This window comes from Sebastes umbrosus, chromosome 12 (genome assembly GCF_015220745.1).
Source record: "Sebastes umbrosus isolate fSebUmb1 chromosome 12, fSebUmb1.pri, whole genome shotgun sequence".
NCBI classification, from domain to species: Eukaryota; Metazoa; Chordata; class Actinopteri; order Perciformes; family Sebastidae; genus Sebastes; species Sebastes umbrosus.
The window spans coordinates 22,930,145-22,941,503 of NC_051280.1; the positions used below are offsets into that span (position 1 = coordinate 22,930,145).

General features: G+C 42.2%; 1 protein-coding gene across 1 annotated transcript; it reads left to right on the plus strand.

Annotated features, from left to right (window-relative positions):
- Positions 1-3,988: 3,988 nt before the first annotated feature.
- Positions 3,989-11,359, plus strand: ocel1 (occludin/ELL domain containing 1). Its single transcript, XM_037786429.1, has 6 exons — positions 3,989-4,176; positions 6,072-7,268; positions 9,903-10,105; positions 10,189-10,360; positions 10,561-10,611; positions 10,896-11,359. Exons 2-6 carry the CDS (start codon positions 6,147-6,149, stop codon positions 11,010-11,012), a joined length of 1,665 nt encoding a protein of 554 aa, XP_037642357.1. The 5' UTR covers positions 3,989-4,176; positions 6,072-6,146; the 3' UTR covers positions 11,013-11,359.

Consider the following 11,359-nt stretch of genomic DNA (forward strand, 5'->3'; position numbering starts at 1 on the left):
TCTTGTTTCGTAGTGCAAGAAATTGTAAAATTATGACCAATTTAGCCACAGCTTAGTTAATGTCCTGAGCAGATAAGCTTCCCCTTCCTAATGAGCACAGTGAATTCATCCAGCTACTACTTATTCTTGTGTTAAAGTGTGAAAGGCGAGAAAAGAGGCATCAAATTACGAGAGATCTCCCCTAGAGGGTTCTGAAGACGAGTCCGAGGCGAGAAAAGACAAGAGGAGGAGCAGGTTGCAGAGGACTGAAGATGACCCTGGGACTGTGGAAGGACGGGGGGGGGAGGGTGTCGAGGATCATCCGAGAGTGTGAAAAGGTCCTTCGGGGACAGCTTGCGGCAGGCAGAGGAAGTCAGTTATTGAATTTGTTAAAGGCCCCACTTTTCTCCATGTCTGCCCCGCGAGCTAATAGCTAGCAGCTTGCATTATGTTTAATGCCCTCCCTATCACTTTCAGCTAACGTGGTTTGGCATACACTTGGGGAAATCAGAGAGAATAGGAGTATTGATCTTGGTTTTTTGGCCTCTTTTTAATGCATAATGCCGTAGTGGTCGAGAGTGGGTGTGAAGGGCCTTTTCATTCCAACAAATGTTTTTTGAGTGTCATTTATTCCAGCATCAATCTTTTTAATCTCTACCTATCTCTCTCTCCGTCGCTCGTTTCTCTCTCAGGCAGAGGGAACTGATACAAATGAGGTTGTCTGTTGGAGGCTGCCGTAGCTTCCTCGCTTCATTTAGCTCTGGAGGAAGAAAAGAGCCTTTTTTTTCTCTGAGCCCTTAAAGCCATGTGTCAGGACTTCAAGCATGAAAGTGTGCATGTATGTAGCCTATCTACAGGGTGTATATGCATGATGCACACGCATAATGTATACATACTGCTTCCCATTTGTCCTCCACTTGACAGAATCATTTCAGCCGAGGTTAGAAACTCTGATCTATGATCACATCGCTCACGAGTACTGTTTTTATTATGAAGATGAACTTTGTCTGTACAGCCACCAGTACTTAAATCACTCACTACTGCCTAATCTGTTGATGCTTGATCACCCAGTACGTCACTATTTAATGATGTCGAAGTCAGGCTATTGATCGACACCTTTGACCCCTTAGAAAGGAATAGCCTATAAGATATTTCCTGCCATTACACGAGAAAAAGACAGACACACACAGAAGCATTGTAAAACCAATTTAAAATGCCAGAAATGCATGGAGGTCATTGGAAAAATTACATTCTAGGCAGGTCAAGGCAAGTTTATTTTTATAGCACCTTTCGAACACGTAGGCAATTCAAGTGCTTCACATAAGGCAAATGAAGGCATTCAAACATCATTTAAAAGCACAATAAAAATAAACTAAATGAAAATAAACGGAATAAGATTAAATAAAGTAAAGTGCCCCGAATTCAATAAAGAAAATTAAAGTGTTGTAGGGAAATAAACAATCAATGGAACAGAAGAAGAGCTTCAATGTCAGATTGCTGTAACAATGACATGAAAAGGAAAATAAAAAATCTCCTTTTCAGTCTTGAAACTCATTTGGACTTAAAGGAATATTTAGACTTTTGGGGAAATACGCTCATTTGTTTTCTTGCTGTGAGTTAGATGAGAGAATCGATGCCACTCTCATATCTGTCTGTTAAATATGAAGCTACAGCCAGGAGAAGCTTAACTTAGCTCAGCTTGGACTTTTCCTCTATAGCTGCATCATTTTGTCAAAATTAGAATTTGTCCAATACTTTGGTTTATGACCAAATACCTGCAAAACAAATGACCTTCTCATCATCCTCAGCTGTACTCTGGTTTAGTGCTATTAGCAAATGCCTGAATGCTAACACACTAAACTACGATGTGTTAGCATGTAGCTCAAAGCACCACTGTGCCTAATTACAGCCTCACAGAGGCCGTTAGCATGGATATTGACTCGGCTCGACTCAACTCGTTTTTTGTACCAGATATTTTTCTCGATTCCGTTTTCCTCCGCAGATAGTACCCCCTCAATGTAAGGGGGATTCTAAACTGATCGTCATGGCGACGCCACGTGAAACTGCCGTGATACCATCATGCATACGCACACAAACACATTGTGTTCTCTCACTGGATCGTTCCATCGGCAACCAAATAGAGGAACGTCTCTACTTTGTTAATTGACCGGCATGGTTTTGCAAGCTGCCATTTTTTGTAAATTGGGGTCAAGTGAATAAAAAAAATTGTGGTCGCTATTGATGGTAACTTGTATTTAAAAATGGCGAGTTTGTCATGCAAGTGACGATTCTCTCTGACCAATCAGCGGTCTGCAGTGTTTTAACTCCACCGTCTAGTGTCTGCTCAGCTCGCTTGGAACCTCGACCAAAGTGGTACCAAAAGAAGCACCTGGTACTATCCACAACGTTTGCTAATGGAAAACCAAAAAAGAACGGTTCCAAGCGAGTTGAGGAGAGTGGTATCGATCTTTTCATCTAATCTCTCAGCAAGAAAGCAAATAATCATATTTCCTTCAACATTTGTATTACTCGCTCATTCTTTTCCATAGCTATCTTTTATAATCATACTTCGATAATACGTGTGCAAATATCTGTGCTAAATTTACACTGATTTAAACATGTGATTCCTGGGTTAGTTCAAATATTCAACATTATTTTACACAGGACAACAAGACCTCTACGTATGCTCTTTTATGTAACTATTTTACACATTAGGCCTTTATACAGTATACACTCCCTTTGCATGGCTCTCACATTGTTCTGCATATTATTTGCAGCTGAGCAGGCACCTGCGCCGGCAGTAGAGGACACGCACGGCAACAACAGATGAGGTAGCCCCAGGCCAAGGCCACTGGTGGGACTCGGTACTCACTTGAGAAAGTGGGTTGCATTATGTGTTTACTGTACTGTATTGGCTGTGAGTACTGCAGTGTGTGTGTGTGTGTGTGTGTGTGTGTGAGGGTGGATAGTGGGGGGGTCACTACAGATGTCCTTGCCTTGAGCTTTCTCTACATGAAAATCAGCACTGCTCTGGAAGAATCGCTGGCACAGAGTGACGTCACGTTATACAGCAGGAGTCAGATACACAGGGTTAAATCTTAATGAAGAGCAGACATGTAGTCGTTGCTAAAGAGGATAAGACAGACTGGTGATATTAGAATAACCACATGCACTTGGAAACATAATATCTCAATATCAGGATGCATTTTATGAATTTATTTTATTCTATTCTTTACACGTGACTAAAGAAACATGGTCAAAGGACGCTAGATGTTGATGTTCACAGGGTTGCCAGGTTTGGAAACAATAAATGCAGCAGAAGAACAGGAGAGAAAGAGAGAGAGACAGTGAGAAACTCTGTGAGGGAGAGAGAGAGAGAGAGGTGGCGATGAAGCATCTAAGTGGGAAGCACAGGAGCTTGCTGCCCTCTAGTGCCAAACTCTCCCTCTGTGACAACAACACAATGTGTGACACAGTTGAGAAGAGGATGAATTATTCATAAACGGCGGGATGATAAAGCAGTATTTCACAGATCTTAGATACGAGATGTAATTGATATCACAGGGCTGATATCAAACACATGCTTGTCTCTAAAAATAAGTGTAATCTTGTGGACAAGCCACTGTTTCTGATCGTTTAAAGTGATATCTCTTACTAGCCCAGTGCCAGGCTTGTATATGTACACAGAAGAAGTATTAATTATCAACTTTTTTACCCTTTATTTATCAATTTAGTGACAATAATATGAACTAACAGCCAAAATGACCACCCAGGCGCTTTTAAAAGCACCTGTCATGGGTTACATGCATCATTATAGGTTAGCTCACCACCTCCTCTCCTCAGTTTTATGAATGTCAACAGCTCTCTCTCTCTCTCCCACAGGATTAACCCAGTAGTGCCAGTCAGCAGCAGCACAGGGGCGGTTCAGGTTTAATGTTTAAGCTTTTACTCCCCCCTCACTGCCACACACACACACACACACACACACATACAATTGGCCAATCGCCCTGCGTGTGTGGAACAGAGCGTCTAACACCAGGAGTGAGTCACCTGAGAGACTGAAGAGGGTGAGCTGAGTGGGCCTGCTGGACACGCCGCCAGCCATTTCACAGTACAGGTATCAGTTCCTGTTTCCTGTTACAAACAGACGCTCAGAATCCATCGGCACGACCAGAGAAACAAGCCGGGGTCAAACCGGTAAGAGAACCAGTTGGTTTTCAGATTGTTCTTATTGTCTTAAAGACAAACATGCTCTGTCTTATTAATATGTTCCCGCTTTGTGACAGTTTCATGACTGTAGCTGTGTGTTGGGAGCTCGTGCGGCAGCTTGCTGTGAGTCACAGCTCAGCTTAAACTCCTCTGTTATTAGCCGAGCCTGAGCTGCACTGTAGTCATGTCGTGGTCCCTCTCTGAGTTGGCGTGTTTTGATGCCAAGCCACACAGTTTGATCCGTGTGTTTAAAGGACTATTCCAGTGGTTTGGCATTGTTTTGGTTCCGCGTGCCACAAATCGCACACTGTGATACTGTGACGTCACAGGTAGACATTTTACAAACAATGCTCGAGTGTTTTTGAAATCTTTTTTTGTACCTTTCCAAACCTTCATTTCCATTCAATATTTTGTCAAAGTCTCACTTAAACTGCATTACCATGTAATGATGATGTAAGACTGACAAAATGGAACGGGGCCTTTATGTTTACTGTAGAGAATTATACTAGTCAATCAGGTTTAAAGCTGCTATAATCAATATTTGTATTTTAACAATGGATCAATTGCCTACTCGTATGTGAGAGTGGTAACTTATAAGCCGTATTTACACCTGGTATTAATATGTGACATTAGTTGGTATGCATTTATACCTGGCATTTCCTTATTGAGATAACAGATACAGAATAATACCATGTGTAAATGCAGTAACAGTGACGAGTCTGCAGTGCTTCTCAGCTCTACAGAGCAGATCTTTCAGCTCATTGTTTTGTTTTTTTGGCCCCAAATTTTACTGTTTTGGTTCACTGTAACTGGTCTCATCAGCTTTGTTTTCAGACGGAGTTATCAGTGAAATAACCCACTGGGTGCTACCTGCTCAGCACCAAACAGCAGACAGACACAGTTAGTGACTAGCTGGTGAACATAGTGGAGCATTCTGTAGCTAAAAGTAGAGTCGAATATTAGACTCATTATCAAGGTGGACACAAACAGGGCCGGCTTAAGGCATCGGCCATATAGGCGGTCGCCTGGGGCACCACCTTCTGGGGGTCGCTGGTTGCTAAAAAACATAAATATGAAAATAATGATAATGAAAAAAAAATGCCGGTGGGTGCCGTTCCTCATTTTCTGCATTGAGGTAACAAATGAACAAAAAAATAAACAAAGAAATACACTTCTTCATCTACCCGGCCGCAATTATCTGTTAATAAAAGTGTACATTGTGGTGAAAATGACTACATGGGGACCAATTGTTTATTTATATTATAATAAATACATATTTTTATGAAAGTAGTGCGTTGCAGTTTACAGGGCTAAGGTTAGGGTTCTAACCCTAGAGCGACCCCGCCGCCTCGGGGCTCAAAATCCCAATTTCGCCTCGGGCACCAAAAGGGCTCGAGCCGACCCTGGACACAAACAAGACTCTAACTAATACTAATTCTCAAGCTAACTCTAGCTAATGCTAATGTTGCTCTGTATTTGCTGGATGTGTAAATAGGCAGCTGTTTGTCTTATCTACTTAAACTTAAACACGGATATGGCCCTTTAAGATTAGATTGCCAGAAAGGAGACTGTTTCCATTATTTCAAGTTTTCTTTATCTCACAGAAGAAAGTAAAATCCTGTCTCATTTTTTATACAACTGAGAGGTTTATGGAAGGTGATAAATTATAAAGGTTAAAGTTCATAAATCTGACTCTTGCACATTCACAGTTATTTTGATTTGCATCAGATGAGAGACACTGAAGTCTTGTTAAAATCATAACATGCGAGCTGCTGAGGCTCAGGTGTGTTAATTATACATTTTACAGCATATAATTATGGCATATACATGCGTACATGCTTATTATACATAACTAATAATTTATCTTTTTTTCCCCCACACAGTTCCTCTCTCTCTACGCCTCATAAGGACAGCGTGATTATTTCTTTCTCAATGAATCACCAAAATCAGCCCGCAGCATGAAAAGCTGGAGCAGGAAATTCAAGAGACAAGAGCCTGACAGCGTGGTCGGGTCCTCCTCTAGCAAGAGGAACTCCATTAGTGATCCACCACCAGTGCGTGTGTGGGTTACTCACACACCCACGCCAGATGATGGTGGTGATACTAGCTCCACGGGCATCACATCCAGCACTCCACCGTACGAAGAGAAGGAGGACAACAAAGGGAGCATGAAGGACCGGCTGAAATCCCTCATCCCTCAGTCCTGGGGGGGCGTCATCCATAAATGGACGAAGGAGAGTGACAGTTTTAATGACTCTGAAGCCAGCACCAGTAGGATCCAGATCCTTCCTAATGGGACCAGGGTGAGCCCTCCTGTGAGTCCCCTGCTGGAGCGCAGGAACTGGGGTGATTCACTTGGCCAGAACTCCCAGAAGCCTTTGCTAGGGGAGAGCCCTTCTGATGATCTGTTCAATCTGGGCCCACGAGAGGAATCTATCCTGACCAGCATCCACCCTGCTGAGTACTATGCTGAGAAGCTGGAGGTCTACAACCAGAAGTACTCTTATCTGAAGTCCTGGCCTGGGTTGCTCAGACTTCTTGCCGGACTTCAGCTCTTATTTGGGGGCATGGTCTTTGCCTGCATCATCGCGTACATCCAGAAAGACAGCGAGTGGTCCAACAGCTACGGAATCTATAACGGTGCATATAACAACGGGCAAGGCATGTCTGGGTATAGCTACAGAGGCCCCATGACTCCCTTTATACTGGCAGTAGCTGGAGTCTCCTGGATTATAACCCTCATGCTCCTCGTGATGGGAATGACCATGTATTATCGCACCATCCTCCTCGACGCCCCCTGGTGGCCCCTGACGGAGGCGCTCATCAACGTGGCGCTGTTCCTGCTCTACATGGCAGCGGCGATTGTCTACCTGAACGACTTGAACCGCGGGGGGCTGTGCTTCACAACAATAGGCGTTAACCCCATCATGGCCAACCTGTGTCGGGTTGAGGGGGGCCAGATGGCGGGAACGGCTTTCATCTTCATTAACATGGCAATGTATCTGGGAAGCTTCCTGGTGTGTCTGAAGATGTGGAGGCACGAGGCCGCACGAAGGGAGAGGGAGTACTTTGAGAACCAGGTAGAGGAAATTAATCCTATGGAGAATTTAGATGAAAGCTCATCGCTTCTACATTTAGAAACAAAAAAGAGTAAAAGAATGAAGTGTCCTATTTAAGAGTTGCATTTAACTGGATATGAGAAGTGCTGCCCATGGATTCAGCATAGAAATATGGTTAAATTCACTATACAGTATAAGGCCTTTACAACAAGTGCAAGTTCCCCTTTAAAATGTTCACGTTTTGTTCTCAGCTCCTGTAAATATTTAGCCCGTGCTTTATCCTCGTCCTTGTGTTTTACTCGTAGACTCATAGTATATAAGAAGTAGTCACCGTGACGTCACCCATTTGTTTGTGGACGGCCGATTTGAAGCTTCTAGTTGGCTTTTTGGCCGTCGCCATCTTGTTTTTTTGCCGTGGCCATCTTGGTTGCAACTAGAAGTGACACGAGTGGGTGTAGCTGAGACATTTTTAGACGATCAAAATGTTACAGTTACCTGTCATGAACTGAAAACACACTGTGAAAGGGTTAAAGTTCTAAGATGAAAACATGGACAACTCCCAGACCGGACACAGCCGTGGTAGCGACCTGTCAATCCCAACGTAGCCACGCCCTAAGGCATACCCTGTTTTATGGTCTATTTGACTCTAAATGGGACCATCATTTACTAAATGAACATCATGCTGTATTGAAGAAGACTTGAAACTTGAAAGGAGTAGGCTCATTTTCTCATAGACTTCTATACAATCTGACTTCAACCAGAGGAGTCGCCCCCTGCTGGCTATTAGAAAGAATGCAAGTTTAAGGCACTTCCTCATTGGCTTCACTTTTGAGAACTGGAGGTTGTCGCCTGGTTTTACTCTGTCTATGCTATACTCTGTCACACTCTCTCTCCTAAGGCTTTCTAAATGAAGTCATCACTCTCCCTTTCTGTCATCTTTTGGTGTTATTTTAAGTATATATGACATATCAAACACAAAACACCCATTGTTGACAACAGTAAGGCATACTATTTTGCAAATGAGCCAACAACAGCCCCGAAACAACAGTGGCAGATCAAATCCAATGAAATTTAAAGTCAGTCAAGATAATCTGCAGTGAGCATGCCATTTGTCAGTATTGATATGGCAGCTTTTTTTTCTGCTGGCAGTCAACCAGGATTCGTCCCAAAGCTGTAAACTGTGTTTTTCTTAACGTTATTGACCATGCAGTCCTCTCTGTATAAGTGCGCCAGAAATAGATCAGTTAGAGGTGAAGTAGACTTTCCTGTTCTGCTGCCATATGTGTGATGCTTTTCCAATGCATCGAAAATAATATTCTTAATACCACCAAGCAACAGATATTGAATTATAAGGACCAAAGTTGCTATTGCCTGTATCTTTGGTATCTAGGGTGAGAAATTTTTGAATGGACATCACAAGATATTTACGCATATACACTTCTCTGAGCAGATAACTGACAATAGAAATGATAGCAACATCAACACCTCTATGAAGGCCATGTCATTTACCCAGTGACAGGTTAACAAGGCGAGTCTACAGCCATGCTAGCGGCTCTGTGAGGCTGTAGGCACGGCGGTGGTTTAATCTAAATGCTAATGCTAGTATGCTAAAAAGCTCACAATGTTCACCATCTTAGCATGCTGTTGAGATATTTCAGTCTGGAAGTTTCTCAGTGGCATATGAAGCCAAAAAAGTTTGACTTCCGAGTATAAAATTACTTGGATCTTCCGGCGAAAACTTGTGAAAACTCTTGCGAGACTGGCCGCCCAATGACCTATCCTAACCTTAACCATTCGGGGTCAATGCTTAACCTCAACCATCTCGCCAGAATTTCGCAAATCGAGTCATTCGACCTAATGATTTAAATAAGGGCTATTAGAGTGTTCGTACTGGGAAGTTGATTTACCTAAAAAAAATTATCCACTGAGTTACAGATGTTTCTTTCCCAATGTAAGTCTTTGGGGAAAACACTTTTTGGACCCAATAGCATCACGTGACGGACAGGAAGTTGCAATTTTGGACACTCTCTCAGTATGACCGACAGACCGACCAACATTGCCATGCCTTGAGCTTGGCTTGAAACAAACAGCTAATGAGGACTATATGATAGTGGCCATTGGCATCTGATCCAATTTAATTAGCACAACACGTCCATTAAGCAATCCAGTACACATCCAACACAGCATTTTAAAGCATTAGACAAGACAGAAGTCTATTTATTGTTGTGCCAAGTTAATTTCGAGCAATGTAAATCAACACAGATGGCTGAGATATACAAACACCACGTACATTCCCCTCAACAGCTACCAAACTTATTGCTGTTTGCAAATAGAGACCGTGTTATCGAGCATCACAGCCAGCACCTACGGGTGAGAAACAGCGTGGTCAGCTGCAAAGGGTGAGAGGCCAGGAGTGAACATAATAACTCCATCTCCCAGCTGAGGCAATGCAACTTCAGAGGCTCAGCTTGTCCAAGCTAAAGAATGGGCTGTTTATTAGGATTTCTCTGACATGTAACCTAAATTTTGCTCCCAGGTCTCTTAGAGAGCTTCTTGTAATGATGACACAGGCCTGAACACATAGTTGTGTTTAATCATTACATGATTTCATTTGCTGGTTCATATTTTTTTTTAATAATCCTTTTTGTCTTTCAGCCCCAGGAGGAGTCGCGCTGGTCCATCCCACTAAACCCTCAGAAAACAAAGCGCATATCATTCAAGGATGAAATGGATAAGCCTCTGAGTAAAGATCGTATCAATCAAAATGCGCTCAACCCCGAGGTCCATAAGAACCCAGTCAGTCTGAACAGAGCGGCTGAATACACCCCCAAAGTACACATCATCGCAGACTACATCATGTGAGTGAACATTTAAACTGCGCGTATATACTACTGTAGACGTCATGCCACTTATTAATCTTCCCTAAAATCCTCCCCTATAGAAAGTATCCAAAGATCAGCTGTGTGGAGGAAAGGGAAAAGTACAGAGCAGTCTTCAATGACCAGTATCAGGAATACAAGGACCTTCACCGAGACATCAGCACCACCCTCGAGAAGTTCAGACAGCTGGACGCCACGATGGCACGACTCCTCAGAGAGGGAAAAAGCCAAGAGGTAAGATGGTATAAAACAACCTTTATTTAACCATTCCCGTTAATAACCGTATTAACCATTTCTGTGACAGGCTTCCACGATTTAATTTGAGGTGAACAGACTTGTTAAATATGTCTCTTTCTACATGATGCAATTGTAATGAAGATAGTTGGATGTCATATTTTCTGCAAACCCTTTCATTATCATTCTCTGTGTTTTAGGATCAGCAGAGGATTCAAAGCATTTTGAAGAAGTATCAGCAGAAAAAGAGCGTAAGTTTTTTAAAAACATGAGGGCACAAGTTTCCTCATGTTTCCATCTGTTCACTCTCAAACAAGTGAAAAATAATTTGACAATGCTTCTGTTGTGTAATATTTGCCTTTCTTCGATAAAGCTGTCCACTGATTCAAATAATATTGCCTTCATGAAACTGACTCTTTAACTCAGCTACATTACAGAATGGATCAGGCAAGATGACAGTTAGCAGAGGAAAAGAGAAAGAGAAAAAGAATGACTGATTAATCAATAAGTTATTTTATGTGTGTTTTTTTCACAGGAGCCTGGTTTCCTGGAGAAAAAGGAACGCTGTGACTATTTAAAAGCTAAATTAAGCCACATCAAAAACAAAATCCGCACTTTTGACCAGGAGGCCATGGACGATGGTCGGACATGAAGAACAACAAAGAGAAATATCTGATGAGCGGACAAAACAAATAACCTTTCTGTCGTTGATTGTCTCCTTTTCATGTTTTATTGCATTTGAATGTATTGTATTTTCATTAAAAAGCATATTGGACACTTTTTGTATCATCAGCATAAGGTTAGAGTTGAAACCTGGTTTATAAAACCTGAGCTACAACATTATAAGGGTTAAATGGTACACTCCTTTTGTGTTTAGCTGTCATTACACGTCATGTTGCATTTTCTTATTATATTCTTGTCATGTATGTCAACGCAGAGGAACAACATGTTGATTCAGTATATGTTTTACATTAAAGTTCTAAAAAAACATTGTGAAAG